Source organism: Callorhinchus milii, unplaced genomic scaffold (assembly GCF_018977255.1).
Source record: "Callorhinchus milii isolate IMCB2004 unplaced genomic scaffold, IMCB_Cmil_1.0 Scaffold3, whole genome shotgun sequence".
NCBI lineage: Eukaryota > Metazoa > Chordata > Chondrichthyes > Chimaeriformes > Callorhinchidae > Callorhinchus > Callorhinchus milii.
Genome location: NW_024704744.1, coordinates 4,554,798 through 4,580,358, shown reverse-complemented (window position 1 = coordinate 4,580,358; position 25,561 = coordinate 4,554,798). Strand labels below are relative to the sequence as shown.

At 44.6% G+C, this 25,561-nt stretch overlaps 1 protein-coding gene across 1 annotated transcript in view; it reads left to right on the top strand.

Annotated features, from left to right (window-relative positions):
• The window catches only part of LOC103185612 (adhesion G protein-coupled receptor B3-like), a 231,373-nt gene that overhangs the window by 119,372 nt on the left and 86,440 nt on the right, over positions 1–25,561 (top strand). Inside the window, exons 5-8 of the mRNA XM_042332747.1 lie at positions 6,033–6,194; positions 10,302–10,466; positions 16,241–16,405; positions 19,800–19,964. Coding sequence (XP_042188681.1) covers positions 6,033–6,194; positions 10,302–10,466; positions 16,241–16,405; positions 19,800–19,964 — 657 coding nt within the window. The remainder of the gene's footprint in view (positions 1–6,032; positions 6,195–10,301; positions 10,467–16,240; positions 16,406–19,799; positions 19,965–25,561) is intronic.

The following is a 25,561-nucleotide window of genomic DNA, read 5'->3' as shown; positions in this document are numbered from 1 at the left end:
TCAATGTCTTGCTCTTTGGGACCTCCTCCTGACGTGAAAGGCCATATATAAATGGAGTTTGTTGTTGTTGCTATTGTTGATTAAGGGGAAGAAAACTGGGACCATTTTCCCAGTCATTTTCTTGCGAGCATTTCCTCGGCCTGAATAGGCCTGAAAGCAAAATGTCAGCTCTGCAATTTCCGATTTACACAAAGCACATTAAAGTTGCTGCTGGTAACCCCTCACATATTAGCTATATTTCTCAGCTTCTTTGGGAAGGGTAATAATCCTTGCATTTGACGTAGCGTACGCAACCTCGATGTCAGGTTCGACCCCCAATTATCCTTCCTCCCCCACATCTGGTCACTCACCAGCACCGCTTTCTTCCACCTCCGACACATCGTCCGTCTCCGCCAATACCTCTCCCCAAAAGCCGCTGAAACCCTGGTCCATGCCTTTGTCACTTCCCAGCTGGACTACTCCAACGTCCTCCTCGTCGGTCTCCCCTCCACTACCATCCATAAAATCCAACTCATTCAGAACTCTGCTGCCCGCATTCTCACCCGTACCAAACTCCGCTCCCCGATCACCCCAGTCCTCACCAGACTGCACTGGCTGCCTGTCCCAGAGAGGATAGATTTCAAGATATTCACCCTCGTATTCAAGTCCCTGCACTCCTCTGCACCCCCCTACCTCTCTGACCTCCTCTCTCCTCAAAACAGTACCTGTTGCCTTCATTCCTCCGGGTCTGGCCTCCTCCTTGGCCCCCGAGTTCTCCGCTCCACCGTCGGCGGCCGTGCCTTCAGTCACTATGCCCCGAGGCTCTGGAACTGCCTTCCTCACTCCCTTCGTCTCGCTCCCTCCCTTCCCATTTTCAGGTCTCTGCTGAAGATCTTTCTTTTCGACCGCGCCTTTGGTCACCTTTCCCCCCCTCCCCCTGGCTCGGTCCCGGGATCCATTACTGCAAAGCGCTCTGAGACGCCGTCCGGTGTAGAGGGCACTATATGAATCCAAGTTATTGTTGTTGTTGTAGTGTCTCTTCAAGCCACCGAATCGTCTCAAAGCGCTTCATAGAATTTTACTGCGAAGTGTCGCGATTTTATGCGCGAATGGGACACAGCAACGTCCCAGGAAACCAGACAGCCACGCTGACTCTTTGCTGATAATCCATCAGTCGTTTTTTATTTCGAGGCAAGTTCCTTGTTTGACCTCAGCCATGGATTCACCTCAGCGGACCTTGAGTTTATGCAGCGAAAAGGAAATCTTTAAGTGAATCGGCTTGACCTGCAGCAATCTTACTCTGACCATTTTACTGAGAAAATGTGAAAAGAAATCTCTGAGGCTTAGGGTTCAGTCTCTCCGTCTCCAGTCACTGTTACATCAGAGGAAGGCAGGCTGATAGCGGGGCTGACAAAAGAGCTTGACGGCAGGACACAAAGTAAATAGCACGTTACCCTGGGAAGAGAAAAGCTCCTGGGGGAGATACAGTCCATCTCCACTCTGGGGAGCCCCCGAAACCCAATGTCTAGCTGATCGAAGCTGAGATCTCGAGAGTTGGCGAGATGCATGTTGGGATTTACTTACACTATTTCAGCAAGAACATGTACAGTGCGACCCCATTATAAGTGTATTCACCATAAGCATGAATTTGGTTGCACTGTGGGTCCCATTCACTGTGCGAGTGTGCAGCCGGCTGGCTTCTCTACTAAAATGGATGGCTTCCAGGTCATCAGGTCTCCGTCGACATCACTTCTTCCTGAGCAGTGAACAAGAAGTGGCCTTGCGGTGGCCCGGTGACCCAAATTTCTGCCATTTTTGTGTTTTTACAGCACAGAACGGCTACATACATTTGGAGTGAAACCAGCTATCGAGCCTCACTATAGCACAGTATGGATCCAAACCTGGTTACAATGAGGCTCCACTGTACGTAGGTAGCACCTTTTACTTAGGAGAGAGTCTCAAGACACTTTATATTCATCTCATCCATATAAACCCATTTACAAAGTATGTTTAGCACAGAAAGAGGCCATTTGGCCTAACCAGCCCGTGCCAGTGTTTATACTCCACTCAAATCTTCATTCACTCCTTACTCCCTCCAACACCATTCTATTCTCTGCTCCCTCATGTGAAGGTCTTGCTTCCTCTTGAATGTATCTACACTGTCTGATTCAACCACTTATTCAGGCACCAAGTTCCACAATCTCACTACCTTCTGCCTTAAGTAGTTTCTCTTAAATTCTCTTTTAGATCCCCCCAGTCGCTATCTTATATTTGTGTCCCCTGGGTACAGACTCCCTAACCAGTGGAAACAGCCTATTTATGATAAGCTTATGAAGAAGTTCCTCCTGAACTTACTTTTCGATCTAGTACCCTTTTATAATGTTAAACATGTCTATTAGGTCAACTCTTAAACGTCTTCTCTAGCGAAAAAAGGCCTACCTTATCTGGTCTATCCTGATAGCAGTATCAGGGTATCAGCCTTGGGTATCATCCTTGTAAACCTACGCTGTACTCTTTGCATCACCGCTCTATCCTTCTCATATTGTGAAGACCCACTCCAAATATGGTTCTAACCAAGATTTTATACAAATTCAACATCATTTTTATACGACGCCTGTTTCCCTCACTCCCTTCATGCACTCTACCCCTCTCCCATTGTCACATCTGCTACAATGAATAACAACAGCTTGCATTTACATTGCAATCTGTTCATTTGACATAACATTCAATTTATTATTTGTAGTCTTCATTTAGATAAGAAGCTTTTAAGAAGCGCCTCCAGATTGTAATCCCCACTGGTCTGCTCTGGCTTCTCAATATGTAGAATTATACAGAATGTTACAGCACAGAGCAGGTCAAATAGTCCATCTGGTCCATGCTAGTGTTTCTACTCCACATATGCCAGCACCCTTCCTTGTTCCCCATTCCAAAACCACTGGCTGTCTTATATTTATTGCCTTCTCCCTCATGTTTTTGCATCAAGTTTCCTCTTAAACATGTTGATGCTTTTTTCTTCAACCACAGCTTCAACCTTCAACTTCGCAGTGAGTTCCACATTCTCACCACCCTCTGCGTGAAGAAGTTCCTCCTAATCTCCCTGTTAGATCCACCACTTTCTGTTTTATATTTACACCCTCTTGTCTTGAACCCACCAACATCCACCAGATCCAATCCTTTCATAACCCCTCTATCAGGTCCTATCTCACTCGTCTCAATTCAAGAGAAAAAAGCTCCAACTTGTCTAATCTTTCTTGAATGCTGTATCTCCTCATCCTTGGTAATAAATCTGCACCGCACTCACTCCAATCCCACAGTGTCCTTGCTGTAGTAGGGTGACCAGAACTGCACAGAGTACTCACAAATGGGGAAAAACTCCACCTGAGTCAGACTTACTCAAGGGACCTAACACTTTAGCGCAGAGGGTACAATCTTTCGGTTGCTGAGGGCCGGATATGACAAATGTCCACAAGTCCCAGAAGCAATATTTTATCTTGATTGGCCAATCCCATTGCTGGGCAGAGCCTGAGCCCCTGGTGACCGTTTTCTGATTGCCTCAGGGCCTGTATTGCCTCGCTGGACAATGAAGTTGGAAATGGTTCATGAACCTGATGAAATCATCTCCTGGGCCAGATGTGGCCCGCAGGCCGCCAGTTGCACCGCCCTGCTTCAGAGCATGGAGAATTTGGGAAATTGTTTGAATTCGCTCTTGAACTTTCAAACGGAAAGTAGTTTCTGTAGTTCCTTGAAAGGCTGTAGTTCCTTGTACAAAACAAACGGCTTCAAAGTTAAAGACCATGTTTAAGAATCTGTGAAATTCTAGATGCTCTGAAATGGTACATAAATAAAGAACTTCTAGACCCTGACACTGGCCAGGCAACTGTATGTCTCTAGAGACTGTTTAGAGCCTGTACATGTCCTCGCTGAAACCCCAAACCCGCCCTTCCTCCCCCCTCTGTCCCACACACACACTTCATCACTGTTTTCGGATATTGCTGTGCGCAAATTGGGTGCCACATTCACTCACATAATAATAATCCTTGCATTTCATATAATGCCTTGTCACATCATTGAGTCGTCTCAAAGCACTTCACAAAATATACTGTAAAGTGGATTGACTGTTTATTTCGTGGGCGTAATACACAGTCATTGCACTTTACAGCAAAACTCCTGTATTATGTCTTGGCGAACATTAGAAAAAATTGGCCACATTTCGGCCACAGAATGCACAGTCAAAAACCACTTTACAATATATCCTGTAAAGCGCTTTGAGACGTCTCGATGACGTGATTAAGGCGCTATGTCAAATGCAAGGATTATTGTTATTATTATTATTTTTCTCTGTTCACTTGAAAAACAGTCTCACTTGTGAGGTTACCCGAATGCTGCAGTTCATCATCCCTTTAGTAATAGCAACAATAAACAACTCGAAGTTTATTTAGTGTCTTTCACGTTAAACAAAGGCCTCAAAGTGCTTTACCAAATGTAATTGATAAGAAATGAAAATGAGAGTTGTTAGAGCGGCAAATTACACCGGCTAATCTGCATTGTTGAGGTCCCACAAACAACAGTGAGATGAACAGCCACTTGACAATAATTTGGCCTTTAGGGGTGGAGGTGGGTATATATAGACCAGGATAAACTGAGACAAAGAATCTGAGTTCCTCTGAAACATCCACCTGAATCACAAGCCCATTCCATGCAGGACGGTCCCCCAAAAAAGCCCCAGGATATTTTTTTAAACTGAGTGAATCGAAGCCAAACTGCAGAAGTTTCACTGCACTTGACCACTGGATGGAGCACTTTGCAGTTTATCTTTTCTGATGGATCTCTGCACCAACCTGCAGAAGCCAGAGTCTTGTGGCTGCTAACATACAGGCTTGAGGATGCGAGAGCTTATACCATACACCCACACACCCACCGCAACCCCCCCTCTCCCCAGGCTGAGCCACACAGCAGGGAGGTACCTGGAAGGCAACCGAACTTTAAGGCAGGAGTTTTTAAGGCAGAAACACTTTGGAAAACAAAACTTACAGGGTTTTTTTTTCTGGTGGGGTTAATCTGGAAACATCTAAACGTAATACAACCTTGTCAGTTAGAGGAGGAGGGAGAGCCTTTAAATATCTGGATTTAGATGAAAAAAATAAAGTAAAATAAAACTGCAGTTCAGAAACTTATGAGTTGGAGTTAGTGAACAACTGGAACAGCTTAAAATTGTCATCATCGAGTCCCGCTCCTCCTACCCAGAGAAGGACTTGAATTTGCTAGAATTTTGTACACTCTCCAAACTGCTGAAAAATTCAGCAAATTCAGAGCTCAGACTAAATCTCTCCTGTGGATAGGGACTTGGGAGGCATATAGTCCAGGCTGACATGCCACTGAGGTGCTGGGGGGAGTGCTGCTTTAACGGAGGTGCCGTCCTTCAGATTTCAGATGAGATGTTGAATCAAGGTCCCTTCTGCCTGTCCACGCGGACATTAAAGATCCCATGGCACTATTAAAATGATAAGGGAGTTTCTCACATCTTTGACCAACAATTAAGGCTGTCCTGGCCAACAATCCCCCCAAAAAAATTGCTCACTCACTTCATGTGGGGACATTTGTTGAGTTTGCCCAGAAAAGACACAGACTCTTCTCTGCACTTTACAGCATAACCTGTGAAGCACTTCGAGACCTCTTGATGACACGATAAAGTGCTGTATCAAAGGGAGGATTATTATATTAAGATTATTATTGTTACCGATCAGATCGCTTCGACATCTGTAAAACCATGCGTTCAGTGTCATGAAACTTTTTGGTCATAATCCTTTGTTTTTCTCTTTTAAAAACTTTGGTTCGTTCGTTGGTTTTTTTTGTTTAAGGATCTTTCACCTCGGTGCATGACGTTGTAATGCTCGTCTGTTTTGAAACACAACTCGTTTGCTCTTCTGCTGTTGTCATGACTTTCGCTTTGAGGTCTGCAAGGATTGTTATAACCAGTCATCTCCCTTTCTCTCTCTCTCTTTCTCTCTCTCTCTCTCTCTCTCTCTCTCTTTGTCTTTCTTGTGTTTGTACAGGAGACCCTGTTACAGAAGAATGGGCCCAGTGGAGTGCGTGTTCAGTAACATGTGGTCAAGGGTCGCAGGTGCGAACAAGAGCTTGTGTATCATCTTACGGAATACTGTGCCACGTGCCTTTAAGAGAATCAAGGGTTTGCAATAACACTGTCCTCTGTCCAGGTAGCGTTAGAAACAGATGAGTAACAGTATGGATGTTGAATGATGTGACAAGCCATAGACATCGAGGCCAAAAGATATTCACAAATCTTCCATCTCTGTTTCGCTTTCCCTCCGTCTATCTTTCGGCGCCGGTTGTGTGTTTTATACTCTAATCACGTGACGATTGTTTTTACTTTTAAGTTTAAAGCAAGTTTAAAATTTCCTACATACATGTAAACTTGTATAAACCCATATCCAAACCTTTCCGCTCCCCCCGCCGGCCCGTCCCACCATCGGCGATCAGGCCTTCAGCCTTTGGAACTCCATTCCACATTCCTTCCGCCTCGCCCCCTCCCTTGCCTCTTCGACCGTGCCTTAGGTCATCCTCCTAAGCCCTACTCTCCCTGCCCTCCACCCCTCCTGATCCCAAAGCCCACTCGGGTCCAAATCCCTGACTGTCCAGCGCCTTGGGATGTCCTCTTGCCGTGAAAGGTGCTGTACAAATGTAATTTTGTGTTCTTCTGTATTGTATAAAATTTGTGTGACAGCCTGGGTCAGTCTCATCTCCGAGTCAGACAGTTGTGTGTTCAAGCCCCACCTCAGGGCTTTGAACTCACAGGCCAGACACTCCAGTGGAGTGTTTGCAGGGTTTGCTGCATTGTCGGAAGTGCCGTCCTTCGGATGAGATGTTAAACCGAAGCCCCGTCTGCCTGTTCAATTGGATGTTAAGTGTCCCAGGGCACTATTCAAAAAGAGAAGGGAGTTTCTCTCTCTCAGTGTCCTGGCCAACAATCCCCCAAATAAAAACTGGTCACTCACTCTATGGCTGTTTATGGACCATTGCTTTGGGCAAATTGGCCATTGCTTTGGCCTACAAAATACGGTCACTACCCTCGATAGTAAAAATCCTGTGAGATGCTTTAAGTATTCTTCCTGACATGAAAGGCACTGTATAAAATGTAAGGATTATTATTATCGATATAAATTTGAGGTCGGGAACTTTGACCAGACAGGCTTTGCGTTCTCTCTCCCGTTTGTCAAGGTCTCAAATCCAGCTTCAAGGAACCAGGGAATCTAGGAATACCGCCCAGCCTTTAGCCCGTGAAGCCATTTTGTTCTTAAAATCTGCACCAATTTCACTCACACAAGTTTGAAACACGTTTTTTTTCCGCAGTTCTTACCAACAAGCCGTCCGAACAAGTTCCGACTGGATTTAAGAATATTCCACAAATTTTCAATTTGCGGCATCTTAGATTTTAAGCAAGAGTGGCTTAATATTGGAATACGCCCACTGCAACACCTGGCAACATCCAGAGGCCCCTAAGGCACCTCAATGTCTGAGCCTTAAAGAAGTTTGTCTTCGAATTGAAAGAGTCCTGGAGCATAGTGGGTAGCACATTCACCTCGCAAGCGAGGACCTGGGTTCGATTCCCAGGTGAGGTGAAATCTTAGGCAGGTTTCCTTACCTCACACGCCTCTGTTTAAATAGCAGTAAATAGGATCCCAGTTAGTTGAATGGCAAATGCTTTCCGGGTGTAATAATCCCCTAAAAAAAATCCACTCATTCAATCCATTGTGGGACACTGTGGTGCGCAATTCGTTGCCGCATTTCATCTGTAATAAAATAATGATAATCCTTTCATTTGACAGAACCTTATCATATTGCTGAGAAGTCTCAAAGTGCTTCACAAAAAATAATTAAAAGTGTAGTGCTGTATATTTTGTTGGCGAAAAACACACAATCAATTCACTTTACAATATATTCTGTGAAGCGCTTTGAGACATCTGAACAACGTGATTAGGTGCTACATCAAATGCAAGGATCATTATTATTATATTATTAAGGTGCAGGAATTTGAAAAATTCTTTGATCCAGCCTTGATTTTGAAAGCTCTCTACAACAATCCTTGAAAAGAACACAGCTTCTGAATTGAGACCGAAGTCAGGAATTTTCCAAAATATTGATCGACCTTAAATTGCAAGATAATGCCTCAGACCTTGGGGAATTCAGTGGCCCTGGTCAGTCAGGATAGTGACGATCGGAGAATGGTCCGTTGAAATGCTTATCGGATCAGTGAAAATAATATATTTTAGTGTGGTTTATTTTGGCTCTTTGTTTCTCACACGCCACGCGTTCTCTAACACTCCACACTCCTTTTCTTACACTCTATCTCACACTTCACGCCCTCCTCACACTTCATGCCCTCTCTCACCCTCTCTCTCACAATCCACACCCTTTCTCTCACTCTCTCACATACTCCACACTCTCTCTCACACTTCCCCCACCTTTGTTTCCACCCCACCCCACCGTTCCCTTTGCCTTTTATATGTTTCCTGTGGCCATCCCGTTGTGTCCTACCTCAGTTCTGCACTGTCCAGCCAGACAAAATACACAGTTACTTAACTTTACAGTGTATTCTGTGAAGCGCTTTGAATCGTCTCAACGGCGTGATAAGGCGCTATATCAAATGCAAGGATTATTATTTTAAGGATAATTATTATATTAATTAATTTTATCACAGTTCCTTTCAATTTGAAGACAAACGGTCTCACGGGCCCAGTGTGGGTGGGATTTTCAGTGATATTTCCCAATGTTCTCACTGAGAGAGCAGAGATACTGCCTACTCCCTGGTTACGGTTGATCTCCGTCTGTAACTCCCCTCAGGCCGCCAAGACCCTTATCCACGCATTCATCACATCTAGGCTCAACTATGCTAACTCCCTGCTTGTCAGCCTCCCAACTCTTCCCTCCACAAGCTGCAGATCATCCAGAACTCTGCAGCTCGTGTCCTCTGCCACACCAGGCTCTGTGACCCCATCACACCCACCCTCGCCCAGCTCCATGGCTCCCCATTCCCCAGAGGATGAAGTTCAAAAATCCTCGTCCTCACCTTCGAAGCCATCCATGGCCTTGTTCTTTCCTATCTCTGTGACCTGCTAACTCTATATCAACCTCCTCCTGCGCTCACCAGGCTCCATCCTGCTTCACGTCCCCTGTCCCCCACCCACCATTGGCGGTCAGACCTTCAGCCTCTCTACCCCCACCCTTTGGAACTCCAGCCCACATTCCCTTCACCTCAACCCCTCCCTTGCCTCCTTCAAGGTACGTCTCAAGACCCTCCTCTTCCACTGCATCATCGGTCACCCTCCTACCCCTACACTCCATGCCCTCCACCCCTCCTAATTCCGACCCCTAGCTCTGGTCCAAATCCCTGACTGTCCAGCCCCTCGAGATGTCCTCTTGATGTGAAAGGTTCCATACAAATGTAATTTATTGTTGCTGTTGTTATTGTTGTAACTGAGTGGGTGAGGGGGTGGGGTGGGAGGAGAGGACCCCTGGTGTTTCTCTCTGTCACTGAGTGGGTGAGTATCTAACTTTGCCGTAGTACCTTCCTTCCCCTAATGAATAAACAAAGATCAAGAGCAGATCTCCTGGCTAATACAGGCATTGACCCTGCATATAACCCACCCACCTCACCCCCCAACCCACAGCGGAGGCCCTGATTGTCTCAGTAGTGTATCTGCAATGTGTGTGCTGTGCTCACCCCCTCCCAGACTATCTCAGTACTGTATCTGATCTGTGTCCACTGTACTCTCAGCTCCACAGTGCCTCAGTACTGTATCTGCTCTGTACGTGCTGAACTCTCACCCCCAGACTATCCCAGTACTGTATTTGCTGTCACCGTTGAGCTGCTGTGGGTTTGCTCTTCCCCCTTCTCCCTCTCATCTCACCAGTGCTGTCATCAGTGCACTAGCATGGAGCCCCCAGTAATATTATAGCCGTCAATATACCAAAATAGTACGAGTCTGGTACCCTCTAACCCTCTGTATCAGGGCTCAATGGGCTGTCTCAAGGCTATACCCCTCTCCTTGGGTTGTATCTGTGCTGTACAGCCAGTACCATACTGTACCTCTGACTCTGGGCTGTGTGTGTGTGCTGTACAGCCAGTAATGTGCTCTGCGCGCTGTATTGAGTTGTGTATACTGTAAAGGCAATAACATGTTCTACCTCTCTCCTCCTTGCCTGGCTGGCTGGCTGGCTGACTGGCTGGCTGGCTGGTGTTGCTGCGTGTGTTTTGTGTCTGTGTCTAACCTCTGCTTTTATAGACTGCTTTTATTCTGTTGTAGTGCATGGCGTCTGGGAAGAGTGGTCACCTTGGAGCTTATGTTCCTTTACTTGTGGTAGAGGCCAAAGAACGCGGACGAGGAGCTGCGTCTCTCCTCAGCACGGTGGCAGGTCATGCGACGGAGCCGAGACACAAACAAAAATCTGCAACATCGCCTTGTGTCCAGGTACGTCAAGCTATTAAACTGTAAAGCGCTCTGAGATGCTGGCCTAACGTGAAAGATGCTATGTAAGTTGCTATAGAATATTACAGTACATAAGGAGGCCATTCAGCCCGGCGTACCTGTGCCGGTTCTTTGAAAGAGCTTCCAACTAGTCCCACTCCCCCACTCTTACCCCATACATAGCCTTTTCAAGTACATATCTAATTCCCTTTTGAAAACTACCATTGAATCTGCTTCCACCTCTCATTCAGGCAGTGCATTCCAGATCATAACAACTCTCTGGGTAAAAAAAAATAGTCTCCTTCTCTCCTCTCTGGTTCTTTTGCCAATTATCTTGAATCTGTGTCCTGAGGAAACAGTTTCTCTCAAAGTGCTTGACACTTACTCGCTGCCAACCGAGTAAGACTGTGTGTTTTGCAGGCTCTTTCTGTACCAGCAACATTCCCGCAAACAGTCGTGAAGTTCAATGATTAATTTTATCTAGGTAGGGGATTATTTGCCAGAACGCTGGGAGAAACTCCCTCCTCTCTTTTAAGTAGCGCCATGGGATCTTTAAGATCAAGCTGAGCAGGTAGACGGGACCCTGCTTAAATGTCTCATCCAACAATGCAGCACCTCCCACAAAACAGCACCCCTTCAATGCTCTACCCTCCACAAACTGTGCTGGAGTGACCGTCTAGAATGTGAGCTCAAAGCCTGTATTATCACTTGATCATATTGTTCGAGATGTCTCAAAGAGCTTTGGAGGATACCCCTCAAAGTGTAGTGTCTCTATATTATGCAGGCGAACGTTTGCGCTCAACAATGTGCCACAGACAGCCATCGAGGGATTGTTGGGCCAGGACAGCAGGAGAAACTCCCTTCTCTTTTCGAATAGTGCCATTGGATCTTTAACATCCACTGAAAAGGCAGACAAGACCTTGGCTGAACGCCTTGTCTGAAGGACAGAATCTCCAGCAATGCGGTGCTTCCCCCCGGCACCTCACTGGAGTGTCAGCATAGGACTATATGAATTGCAAGTCCGGGCTTGAATCTACATCCTTCTGATTCAGAGACGAGAGTGATAACAACTGAGCCGGGTTAAGGCAATAATTATTGCATTAATTAGCGTTTCTTTTGTTGTGAAACTAACATTCGAAGTTCCTCAGTAAAGCTGCAGTAACAAACAGCTACACTAAGTGGCCACTATGTGGCAGCATCCCACTCTGTCCCCCACCCCGCACTTGCCACCCCCCACATGATGTCTGGCTTTCATCGCCTTTATATTTTAAACTAGTTGTTAAAAGAAACAGAGGGGAGGCGAGGAGCAATTCTTTCACATAGCGAGTGGTTTGGATTGGAATGCATTGCCTGAATGGGAGGTGGAAGCCAATTCAATAACAGCTTTTAAGGGAGAAGTAGATACTTATTTGGAGAGGACAAGTTTGCAGGGCTATGGGGAGAGAGCGGGGTAGTGGGATTGATTTGGATAGATCTTTTCAAAGAGCCGGTACAGACATGATGGCTCAAACGGTCTCCTTCTGTGCTGTATAATTCTATGATTTTAAACTGAAAATGAATAAGTAGCTTTAAACGGCGTTGTAGCCAATGGATGCTGTGCACCCACCCAGTGCCAAGTTAAAACCTACCTCCCCTTGCTCCCCGTTCTTTATGAAGCGTTCTGAGATACCTAGGTGAAAGGCAATGGCTAAATTCAAGTTGTTCTTGTTGATGAATACCCCAGAGGGTAACTTTAAGGACCAGGTGGTACTCAAGAACCTCTTTCAACATGCTTTCGGTCTTCATTCACCTCCGCCCACCCTCTCCAAAGTTTGAGGGCCCAGCCAGCAGTATCAAGCATTTTGAGACGTCCTGCCAACACGAAAGGCGCTGTATCAATGTGAATTGCATTTGTATTTGAGTAGGAATTGGAAACTTTAACTCCCACCTGGACAGAGAGACGGTTTTACATCTCATCCAATGGACTACACCTCCAACAATGCAACACATCCCCAGCACTGCATTGGAGAGCCATCTTAGTCTATATGATTCCAAGTCATTGAACCCACAACCTTTTGCCATAGAGGTGGGACTGCTACCAGTGAGCCAGGCTGACGCAGCTGGGATCTCGCTTGCTGATGGTCCCCTCATATACACAACATCACCTGCCTCTGCAGATTTCTATAGTTGTAGGATTTATACCACAAGGAAGAGAGGAAGGGCTTTGGCTTCCAGAGACACTAGTAGTTTACGAGTGTACATCTATCCTGAGGCCAGTAATAATAATAATATACAATAATAATCCTTGAATTGATACAGTGCTTTTTACGTCTTCTCGATGTCTCAAAACGCTTCACAGAATAGACTGTAAAGTGAATTGACCGTATATTTGTGGGCGAACGCGGCAGCCAATTGCGCGCAGCAATGTCCCACAAACAGTCGTGGATTGAAAATGACGAATTTATTATTGGTTTTGGTTTTGGAGGGATTATTATTAGGCTCTGTGTGGAGTAAGGAAACTTGCCCAAGGTTTCGCTCTGCCTGGAATTGAACTCAGGTGTCTCGCTTGCAAGCGAGTGCTCTAACCACTGAGCTACAGAACTCCACAACATTAATAACTAATGACTATGTGATGTAGGTCCACGTGATAATTATCAGTGCCTTGGGACGTCCTCCCGACGTGAAAGGCGCTCTATAAATGTAATTTTGTTGTTGTTGTTATCACAGGTGTTAACATCACATGGTGTAATTTCCTCCCCTCTGCCCCAGTGACTTAGAAGTGCTATTTGAAACAGAAATACTTCAACTTTGAATGGAAACAGTTATAAATGTGAATTGTATTTTTATATTTTTTGACTGAGAGAACAAAGGCAGAGGCACTGAGCACTCTGTGAGATGATGTGACCTTTAAGAGAGCCAGCTGGTGCTCTTTGTAAGGTTAGCTGACCCTCTCGAGTACCACAAAAGCTTTAATAAAGATGCAGGAAGGTTGCCTTCCCATCAACCTGCGGAGATAATAATAATTGTTACATTTCATATAGCGCCTTTCACATCAAGAGGATAGCTCAAAGCAGGAATCAGAATGTATTGTATATGGTAGAAACAGATAGTATAGATAGATTTCAGCACCTTGCTACTGAAACTATATATATATATCATATATATACACACACACACATGAGGGAGAGGGGAATAGAAGCATGTGGGAATCAATATAGCAACAACAACAACAAAATTAAATTTCTATCTCGTCTTTCACATCGGGAGGACATCCCAAGACGCTGCACAATCAGTGTTTCGGAATAAAGAGTCGATGGAGACTCATGTGAAGTATAAACACCGAAATGGACCAGTTGGGCCGAATGGCTTGTCTATGAAAATATACCGTCTATGAAAATCTACACCAACAAGTTGTAATTATGCAATCTATGTACTGTAAAGTGTAGTGTGTATTTTGTTGCCAATCACAACAGCTAACATGAGCGCAGAAATGTCCTATGAACAGGTGTGAAGTGAATGACAAATTTTATTTGGACTGTGGAGTCCTGTAGCTCAGTGGTTAGAGCACTCACTTTGTAAGCGAGAGACCTGAGTTCAATTCCAGGCAGAGGGCGAAACCTTGGGCAAGTTTCCTTACTCCACACAGAGCCTAATAATAATCCCTCCAAAACCAAAAACAATAATAAATTGATCATTTTCAATCTACAACTGTTTGTGGGATATTGCTGTGCGCAATTGGCTGCCACGTTCGCCCACAAATATACAGTCAATTCACTTTACAGTGTGTTCTGTGAAGCGCTTTGGGACGTCCTCCCGACGTGAAAGGCGCTATATCAAATGCAAGGTTTATTATTATTAGTAGTAGTATTGATAATAATAATAATCCTTGCATTTGATACAGCGCCTTTTCACGTCGTTGAGACATCTCAAAGCGCTTCACAGAATATAATATAAAGTGAATTGACTGTATATTTTGTGGGTGAATCACGGCAGTCAATTGTGCACAGCAATGTCCCAGAAACAATCATAGATAGAGTGACCATATTTTTTTTTGAGGGATTATTGACCTTGAGTTCAAGGTCCTAGGTTGGGGCTTAAACCCACAACCTTCTGACTCCGAGGTGCGAATGCTACCAAATGAACCAGGCTCCGATCACACAGGGTTGGGGAGGAGGTTGGAGTTTGCGGCTGGCCAGCCATTAAGTAAAAGAAAAAGACTCAATTATTCCATGTTCAGATCACTGAAAGCTCACAGCCCAGATATCATGGGGTCTCCTCAGCTAAAAATAACTCATACAAATTAAATTGCGTCTGACTCTTTCAAACATTTCAGTGGTATCCCGCAGGCCATATTGTGCTTACACAGCCGTCTCAAAGGCCCAGCTGTTTTGCGATTTGCTTTCAGATTGTGCGAACAGTACAAAGTGCAATTACAAGCTGCGCTATTCAGTAAAAAACATACTGTGTCCCGTGGTGTAGTAGTCAGCTAGAGTAGTTAGGATAAGGAATGCCCTGCCGGGATCGATAGGAGAGGCAAACTATCCTTTGGATAAGACGTTAAGCCAAGGTCCTATCTGCCTGTTCAGGTGGACGTTAAAGATCCCACGGCACTATTCATAGGAACATAGGAACAGGCATTCAGCCTTTCAAGCCTGTTCCGCCATTCTATTAGATCATGGCTGATCTATGCCTCAACTCCAATTTCCCGCTTCTGCTCTATATTCCTTGATACCCTGACCTCACAAAAATCTACCCAACTCAGTCTTGAAAATTGGAATAGATCCAGCATCCACTTGTGAAGAGTGCTCTAGATTTCCATTACTCTTTGCATGAAAAAGATAAGGAGACTATTTTTATTTAATGATCACAATAATAATCCTTGCATTTGAAATAGTGCCTTATCACTTCTTCGAGACACCTCAAAGCGCTTCATAGAATATACTGTAAAGCAAATTGACTGTATATTTTGTGGGCGAAACATGGCAGCCAATTGCGTACAACAGTGTCCCACAAGCAGTCGTGGATTGAGTGATCACATTTTTTTTGATGAAGTAGTAGAGCGCACACAATGTAGATGTTAAACAATTGTTTCTATTATTATAATTCAACAATCAATGATTATACAAACAACCTACTATCGTAAGACACGATGATGGTAGCAACCAGATTTCAGAGAATAAGTAGTGATCAGTTACCTTCTCTGGGAGAGAAGCAGGCAGCTGGGAGTCGTTCGGATCTGTACTTCACTGATACTAACTAAAACTCCCTCTTTTATACCCAGAGAGGCACGTGTTGGACAACTTATTGTCACCTGTCTCATTCATGTTTTTACACCAAAGAATGCTTGTTCCTGTTTCTTTTATGAAAATGAATGGGGTTAAGAGCTAAAATCCTATAAACCCCTACAGGCTTAGTGGTTAGAGCAATCGCCTCCCAAGCGAGAGGACTTGGGTTCGATTCCCGGACAAGACGAAATGTTGAGCAAGTTTCCTTACTCCACATGCTTCTGTTTACCTAGCAGTAAGTAGGAACCTGTTTATTAATTGATTGGCAGATCGCTTTTCTGGGGATAATAATACCTTAAAAAAATGATTACAAAAATAATAATGTGGTCACTCAATCCAAGAATGTTTGTGGGACTCTGCTGTGTGCAATTGGCTGCCTTGTTTCGCCCACAAAATATACAGTCAATTCACTTTACAGTGAAGTGCTTTGAGATGTCTCGAAGACAAGAAAAGGCACTATATCAAATGCAAGGGTTATTATTATATATTTTTCCTCTCCTTGTGTGTTCACAGTTGACGGCCAGTGGAAGGAATGGAGTCTGTGGACCGAGTGTTCAGTGACGTGCTCTAATGGGACCCAGCAGAGGACCAGGCAGTGCACAGCGGCAGCCCACGGGGGTTCAGAGTGCCGGGGGCACTGGGCTGAGAGCAGGGAATGCTTCAATTTGGAGTGTACAGGTATGTACATAGCCTGTGGAGCCCTCCACCCCAAGGGTCTGGCAGCATGATGTCAGTGCTACGTCTCTATCCCAATGGATCCTCGTCCTCACCTTTAAAATACCTCCGTCCTCACGCTATACCTCTGCGACTTTCTTAAACTGTGCCGACCCGCTTAGCGGGCACCAGCCTGCTTCGTGTGCCCTGTCCCACCATCAGCGGACGGACTTTCAGCCTATCTGCCCCTACTCTCCAGAACTCCACCCCAGAGGCTCTCTGACTCACTCCCACTCTCCCTCACCTCGTTCAATGTCCGACTCCAGACCTTCCTCTTTAACCACATTTTCGGTCATCTTTCCCTCTCCCCACCCCACCACTCAGCTCCAACCTCCAGCTTGGGAGCCCAGCCAAGATTGTTAAACACCTCATGATGGGAAGGCATTATATAAATGTCCATTTGTATTTGTAATTACACTCCTTGCTGACCTTCCTAGTTCTACCATCCACAGCTAATACAAAACTCCCTCACCCACACCAAACATCCATTTCCCCAGCCCTCGACAGGCTCCACTGGCTCCCTGTCTCCGAACAGAATAACTTCAAGGTCCTTGCCCTCATGTTCAAATCCCTTCATGCCCTTGCACTTCCCCACTTCTGTGACATCCTTGTCAAAGCGGAGATGCTCCAAGATGTTGGGGTGGAAAACAGTGATCACAACATCATTAGGTTTAGAGTACTTATGGAAAGGGACCAAGGAGCAATCAAAGGTGAAGACACTCAACTGGAAGAGGACTAATTTCAGTGAATTAAAAAGGGACTTAGCCAAGGTGGACTGGAACGAAAGATTGAAAACAAAAATAGAAGTTGCTGGAAACACTCAGCAGGTCAGGCAGCATCTATGGAGAAAGGAAAGTGAGTCAACGTTTCAGGTCCACAATCCTTCATCAGAAGATTGGATAAGATAAGAATAAACAGAGAGGGAGGTACTAAAAAGGTTGTCGGTTCTCAAGGTAGATAAGTCGGTCTGGACAGGATGCATCCTAGGTTACTGAGGGAAGTTAGGGTGGCAATAACGGAGGCTCTGGCCACAATCGTTCAATCCTCCTTGGACACCTGGCTGGTGCTAGAGGACTGGAGGGTTGCAAATGTTACTCCTCTGTACAAGAAAGGGCAGAAGGATAAACCCGGGAACGACAGGCCAGTCAGCCTAACGTCAGTAGCGGGGAAACTTCTAGAGGCTATAATCTGGGACAAAATAACTTAGAAAAATATGGGTTAATGAAGGACAGCCAACATGGATTTCTTAAAGGCAAATCATGTCTAACAAACCTGATAGAGCTTTTTGATGAGCTTTTTGGAGAGTGTGAATGAAGGTAGGTGATATAGTTTCTATGGATTTTCAAAAGGCGTTTGATAAAGTGCCACATAAGAGACTTGTTAGCAAAATAGAAGCCCACAGTATTAAAGGAATAGTGGCAGCATGGATACAGAACTGGCTGGGACACAGAAAGCAGAGAGTGGTGGTGAACGGTCGTTTTTCTGACTGGAGGGAAGTGTGCAGTGGTATCCCCCAGGGATCAGTATTGGGACCACTGCTGTGTTTGATCTATATAAATGACCTGGACTTGGGTATAGGGAGTACAATTTCCAATTTTGCAGATGATACTAAGCTACGAAAAGTAGTAAACAGTGAGGAGGATAGTAGTAGGCTGCAAGAGGACATAGACAGACTGGTAACATGGGCAGACACGTGGCAGATGAAGTTTAGTGTGGAGAAATGCAAATGCAAAGAATGAGGAGAGGCAATATAAGCTGATAGTATCTTAGAGGAGGTGAAGGAACAGAGAGACCTGGGGTTCATATCAGTAAATCTTTGAAGGTGGCAGGACAGGTAGATAAAGCTGTTAAAAAAGCATACGGGATACTGGGCTTTATAAATAGGGGCATAAAATACAAAAGTCAGGAAGTTATGATTATCCTAAAACACTGGAGACTGTTATTCAGTTCTGGCCCCCACATTTTAGGAAGGATCTCAAGCATTGAAGAGGGTGCAAAGGAGATTTACCAGGATGGTACCAGGAATGAGGGACTTCAGTTATCAGGAGAGGTAGAGAAGCTGGAATTATTCTCCTTGGAGCAGAGATTAAAAAGTTAAAAGGAGGCTTAATAGAAGTTTTCAAAATTATGAGGGGATTCAATAGAGTGAACAAGGAGAAACTGTTTCCACTGGCAGGTGGGTCGGTAGGGCACCGATTTAAAATAGCTTTTAAAAGAAACAGAGGGGAGGTGAGGGGAAAATTTTTCACACGCTAGTTGTTCGGATCTGGAATGCATTGCCTGAAAGGCTGGTGGAAGCCGATTCACTAACAACTTTTAAGAGCGAAGTAGATAATTATTTGGGGAGGACAAGTTTGCTATGGGGAGAGAGCGAGGAGTAGGATTGATTTGGATAGCTCTTTTCAAAGAGCCGGCACAGACACAATGGGTAAAAACGGCCTCCACCTGTACTGTATAATTCTATGAATCTATGTCGCTCCCTTGTGAATGGCCTATATAAATGCAATTTGTTGTTGTCCTCCTCTCCTCTATCCGACCCTTTCATTCAGTGCATACAAGCGAGTTGCATTTCTCCCGATTCCTACAGATGAGGCTTTAGCCTTTATGCTCATAACCTCTGGAATCACCTGCCCCAGTCCATCACCTCACACCCTCTTTATCTCTCTTTTCTGAAAACCTGCCTCTTCACCGCCCCCTTCCTCCTTGCTTGGCCTCCAATTCTGTCACTGTGCAGCACTTTGAGACACTATATTATGTGTAGGGCACGATACAGCCCATTACCTCAACAGGTTCTGAACAAAGGTTATGTGATAGGGGGATAAACCATGTCCCTGTTTTCTATGGATATAGGCACTCCACTTAGGTGTAAATGAGTGTGTTCGTTTATTTTGACTTATGCCTGAATCAATCAATGTCGCTATCAAGAGCTGGACTCCAATGAGGGTTGTTTGAAGTTTCAGCCCTAAGTGCTATTTGGGCACCAACAACCTGCTAATGAATTAGCACCAATATAGAGCTAGGAACATCGAAACAGGAGTAGGCCATTCAGCCCCTTGATCCTGGACTGCCGTTCTATTAGATGATTCACTTACTGTCCCTACCCTTTAGAACTCCATCCCACAGTCCCTTCACCTCACCTCCTGCCTTGCCTCCTTCAAGAGCCATCTCAAGACCCTTCTCTTCAACTGTGACTTCGGTCACCCTCCTTTCCCTGCCCTCATCCCTCCTGACCCCACCTGCCCTCCATCCCTCCTGACCCCAACCCCCAGCTTGGGTGCGAATCTTTGACTGTCCAGTGCTTTGGAATGTCCTCCTGAAGTGAAAGACCCTGTAAATTGCAATTTGTTGTTGTTTGAAGAGAACGGCAAGTGGAACCCATGGGGCCACTGGAGCACGTGCTCAAGGTCGTGTGACGGGGGCTGGCAGAGGAGAGTGCGAGTGTGCCAGGGCCAAGCTCTGACTGGCAAAGCCTGCGAAGGCTTAGGCGAAGAGGTGCACAAGTGCAGTGAAAGGAGATGCCCAGGTAAGTCAAAAACAACTGTTAAACAGTCTATTAACATCCACCTTCTCAAATCCTTTCACAGTCTTAAACACTTAAAGACTCTATCAGTTCCTCTCTTAATCATTGCCTGTCCAGAGAGGAAAATTCAAATTTGAGTTTTGTTTAATATAATATAATAATAATAATAATCCTTGCATTGGATGTTGCACTTTATCATGTCGTTAACATGTCTCAAAGCTCTCACACTGTAAAGTGAATTGACAGTATATTTTGTGTGAGAAATGCACCGGCCAATTATGCGCAGCTGTGTCCCACAAAATAATAACGGATTGAGTATCTGCCAATCGACTAACAACTAGGTACGTCCTTACTACCAGGTAAACAGAAGGGTGTGGAGTAAGCCTAAGGTTTCGTCTTGCACGGGAATCGAACCCGTGTCCTATCACTTGCGAGGCAAGTGCGCTAATCACTGCGCTAAAAAATGAAAATTCAAGGATGATAATTAAAAATAATACTAATAATCATTGCATTCGATACAGCATCTTATCACGTCTTCCAGATGACTCAAAGCGCTTCACAGAATATATTGTAAAATGAATTGACTGTATATTTTGTGGGCGAAACGCGGCAGCCAATTGCGCACAGCAGAGTCCCACAAACAGTGCTGGATTGAGTGACCAATTTATTATTTTTTTAAACCACTGAGCTACAGGACTCGATGTGATATAGCGCCTAATCATATCGTTGCGACGGTTTAAAGCGCTTCACAGGATATATTGTAAAGTGGATTGATTGTGTATTTTGTGAGGTGAAATACAGCAACCAATTACAATAATCATGCAATAATCAATTATTAGGATTATTGTAATAACATCCAGAGCAAAATAGTTACTTCACTTTACAGTAAAATCCTGAAGCACTTTGAGACATCTTCCTGACGTGAAAAGTGCGGTATCAAATGCAAGGATTATTATTATTATGTTATTATCTGTTGTAGGACACAAAACCATTCAGTATCTTTTCGTAAGATTTCAAGATTAGTTTGGGTTAAGAGGCCCTTCAGCCTTTATGATCCCATCGTTACTAATACCCACACTATTGTAAAAAAAATTGTGGTCTCCAGCTCTATTTGCGGTTGTGGGACTAGACTACAATACTAATTTACATTTATACAGTGCATTTCACATTGGATGGACTTACAGAGGTGCTAAACCACACTGGCTTGGCATCGAGATGGGGGTGGGAATTGAGGGGAGTGGGAGAGGGGAAAGATGAACAAAAGCGTGGGGTAAAGAGGTAGGTCTTCAAATGGAGCTTGAACGAGGTGAATGAGAGAGCAAGTTGGAGGGCTTCTAGGATGGAGTTCCAGAGAACGGATGCAGAAAGGCTGAAGGCGAGTAGGGTGGGAGGACATGAAGCAAGCCGGAACCCGCTAAGCAAAAGGTGCAGCCGGTTAGGTAGGTAGGAAGGAGAGAAGGTTGCTGATTTTGGAGGAAAGCACCAGTGCAGAATTAATGGACCTGAGTGGCCTATCTCTGTGCTGTTCTGCAAACTTAGCAGAGACTGAATAGTGAGAGCCTTCAGCTTTCCCCGCTGGCTGGTACGCTGCTGTGCTGAACAAATCCTCCCAGCCTCAGGGGAGAAGTTGAAAAATAAACATGTTCTTTTATTGACTTTTCAACCTTTCTTTTGGGGAAAATTCATTCCATTTGTGAGACGAAGTTTAATCGAATTTTTTCTGCGAATCAATCTCATTTCCTGCCCTTCCAACCGATAAAGGTCTTCATCCATTACAAAGAGAACGTTATGTTTTTTTTAGGTGTCAGCCTGGCCCCGTCGGTAGCACTTCTGTCTTTCAATCACTTGTCTGATTCTGTGCTGTATCACTCTATATAGTTCTACTCATTCCTCTTGCCAATTAATAATAATAATAATCCTTGCATTTGATACAGCGCCTTATCAAGTCGTTGAAGGGTCTCAAAGCACTTCACAGGATATACTGTGAAGTGGATTTGCTGCATATTTTGTGGACAAAATGTGGCAGCCAGTTGCACACAGCAGTGTCCCACAAACAGCCATGGAGTGAGTAACCAACTTTATTTGGGGGATTGTTGGCCAGGACACCAGGAGAAACTCCCTCCTCTTTTCGAATAGTGCCATGGGATCTTTAACATTCACCTGAACAGGCAGACAGGACCTCGGTCTAACATTTCATCCAAACGACGGCATCTCCGACACTGCAATATATCCCAGCACTGCGTTGGAGTGTCAGCTTAGACTATGTGATTCCAAGTCTCGACGTGGAGCTTGAACCCATAATCTTCTGACTGAGAGATGAGAGGGCTACCACTGAGCTAGGCTGACACTTTAGATGCATTAACATCAGAATACATCTAAGAAGGACCACAAATAGTCGTCCACAGTGTCTTCTCCGTTGGGTATATGTAGCTTTGAGAAGGAAAGTATCACTGACAAGAAAGTCAACTGTAGATAAAATGCCTCTCGCTTTCTCTCCTGCCCATCTCCATGGTGATGCAGCCCACACTAGTAGGGCTTAAATCCAACAATTGTTTACTCCTCTCTCTTTCTCTCTCGCTCTCTCATCATCCTCCTCCTTTTGTTTTAATTTGCGAGACTAATGGCTTCCAAGCCTCGCTCTTTTTTGCAAGAGAGGCCTTTGATGCAGCGTTGCTGATTGTGGAGCATCGCCATGGAAACCTGCCCAAACACCACACGGTTTGCGTGGGGGAATAGCATTGTGCTCATGAAAAACACCGCCAACAGAGGGAAAAACCTTTGTAATGTGAAGCGAGATGCACTCGAGGCTAATTGCTAGTCAGTTCGTAGGACTTCTCTCTCAGACTTGAAGCCATTATCCCCAAATTTGTGACGATCTGGAATTATGGAAACTAGGTCAGCCCGACTCACAAGGCAGCCCTCTTGCCTATAGATGAATTGGACATTCATCAGGCTCCCGCTGTTTGTTGGATGTTGATGGGTGCAAATTGTCTGCCTCACAAATACACAGTCACTAAACGGTACAGACTCTTCAATGCAGTAGGTGCCATATTAAATGCAAGGAGCAATAACAAAGGATCTTTACATTTGAAATGGCACCTCACGTCGAGAGGACATTGCAAAGTGCCTCTCAGGGTAATAATAATAATACACTTTAAAGTGTCAATAGACAAAAACTTTTAAAACATACCACACGCACCAATGGAGTGAGTGACCCATCTTATTTGGGGGATTGTTGGTCAAGAACCGGGAGGAACTTTCCATTAGTGCCCTGGGATCTTTAATATCCACCTGAACAGGCAGATGGCGCCTCAGTCAGAGTTATCATTTTATTACAGATGAAGGTTGTTAGGATGTGGAATGCCTGACTTGGATCCGTGCTAGAGGCATAAAAGAGTTCAATTCCAGGCAGAGGGCGAAACCTTGGGCAAGTTTCCTTACTCCACACAGAGCCTAATAATAATCCCTCCAAAACAAAACAATAATAAATTGATCATTTTCAATCCACGACTATTTGTGGGACATTGCTGTGCGCAATTGGCTGCCGCGTTCGCCCACAAATTTACAGTCAATTCACTTACAGTATATTCTGTGAAGCACTTTGGGAAGTCTAGAAGACGTGAAAAGCGCTATATCAAATGCAAGGATTATTATTATTAGTCGATTGGCGGATCACTTTTCCGGGGATAATAATTCCTTCAAAAAAAATTGGTCACTCAATCCACGACTGTGTGTGGGACAGTTGGTTGCCGTGTTTCGCCCACAAACTATACACTCAATTCACTTTACGGTATATTCTGAGAAGCGCTTTGAGATGTCTCAAATATGTGATAAGGCGCTGTATCAAATGTAAGGATTATTATTATAAGACATGCAAGGAGGAGGCAAGATAGAGGGATTGAGGCAGAGAGTTTCAGAGTCTCTGGGCAGAGTGGCTGAAAGCACTGCCACCAATGGTGGAGTGGGTGAGGGACATGCAGGAGGCCGGAGCTAGCTGAGCATACGGGAGAGAGATCGTCAGGTTCCAGGGATCTAGGAATTGAATTGTAAGTCACTGTGAGGATCTTGAAATCGATCTGGTGGAGTACGATTGAGTACGACAGAAGGAGGCCATTCAGCCCAATGTGCCTGTGCCAGCTCTTTGGAAAAGCTACCCGATCAGTCCAACTCACCCGCTCTTTCCTCATAATCCTTCAATTTTTCCTTTTCAAGTACCTGTCTAATTACCTCTTGAAAGTTGTTATTGAATCTGTCGCCGTCACCCTTTCAGGCAGTGAATTCCAGACCCGGGGTTAAGGTTAAGTCCACCTTAACCCCATTCACTTACGGTAATCGTGCTTCCCAGAAAAAGTGTGCATCAATGTTTTCTGCAGACTAATGAGGAAAAGTGGTCTTCTGTGGATGTATGGTTGCTATTTTGTGCCATTTGCCTCTGCCAGTTCAATAAATTGTGATCGCTTGCACAAGTCTCAGTGCTGCTCCTTGAAGTAGTAAATGCAATCCTGTGAAGCACTTTATGACGTCCTCCCAATGTGAAAGGCGCTATACCAAAATGGAATCATGTAGCTCAGTGGGTTGAGTGCTCGCCTCGCAAGTAAGTGACCTGGGTTCGATTCCCAGGAGGGCGAAACGTTGGGCAAGTTTCCTTACTCTACGCACCTCTGTTTACCTCGCAGTAAGTAGGAACCCGATTGTTATTGATTTGACGATCGTTCTTCCGGGGTAGTAATTCCTTCAAATAAAATAATAATTTGGTCACTCAATCCACGACTGTTTGTGCGACACTGTTATGCACAATTGGCTGCCGAGTTTCACCCACAAAACATAGTTAATTTACCTCACAATATATTCCGTGAAGCGCTTTGAGGTAACTTGAAGACATGATAAGGTACAATATCAAATGCAAGGATTATTATATTTATATATTACCAAATGCAAGTATTATTATTATAATTTTTATTTGGGGGTTTGTTGGCCAGGACACTGGGAGAAATTCCCTCGTTTAATGCAGTCTTAATTTGGAAGCTGGTTTTTTTTGATAACTGCGATAAAATCGGCTTCCTAATTAAAACGGAATTGAAGAATTTTCCACAATTCTGCACAGCCTGAAATGTTAAAGCAGAGATTCTGACAGCCTAAGATTAGGTGGAATTTTGGAACTTCGCAGGTTTCGTAAGTCATTAAAGTTAGGTGGCAGGTGCAGAGAGCAATAAAAAATGGTTAATGGGTCTTGGGATTTTTCGCAAGTATAGAGCTGAAATTAACATCATCAATCCTACACGGCATTATCAGAGGTGCTGTCCTTCAGATGAGATGTTAACCCGAACTCCTGTGAGTCTTGTTCATTAAAGATCCCAAGGCACTATTAGAAAAATGAAGGTAGTTTCTCCCGATGTTCCTGGCCAACCATCCCTCAGATGAAAAATGATCATCCACTTTATGGCTGCTTGTGGGACATTGCCCAGTGCAAATTGGCTGCCAACAAAAAAAACCAAAACATTTTACCATGAATGACGTGAAGCACTTTGAGTCGTCCTCCAGACTTGGAATGGACTATATCAAATGCAAGGATTATTATTATAATTTATTATTATTGATGA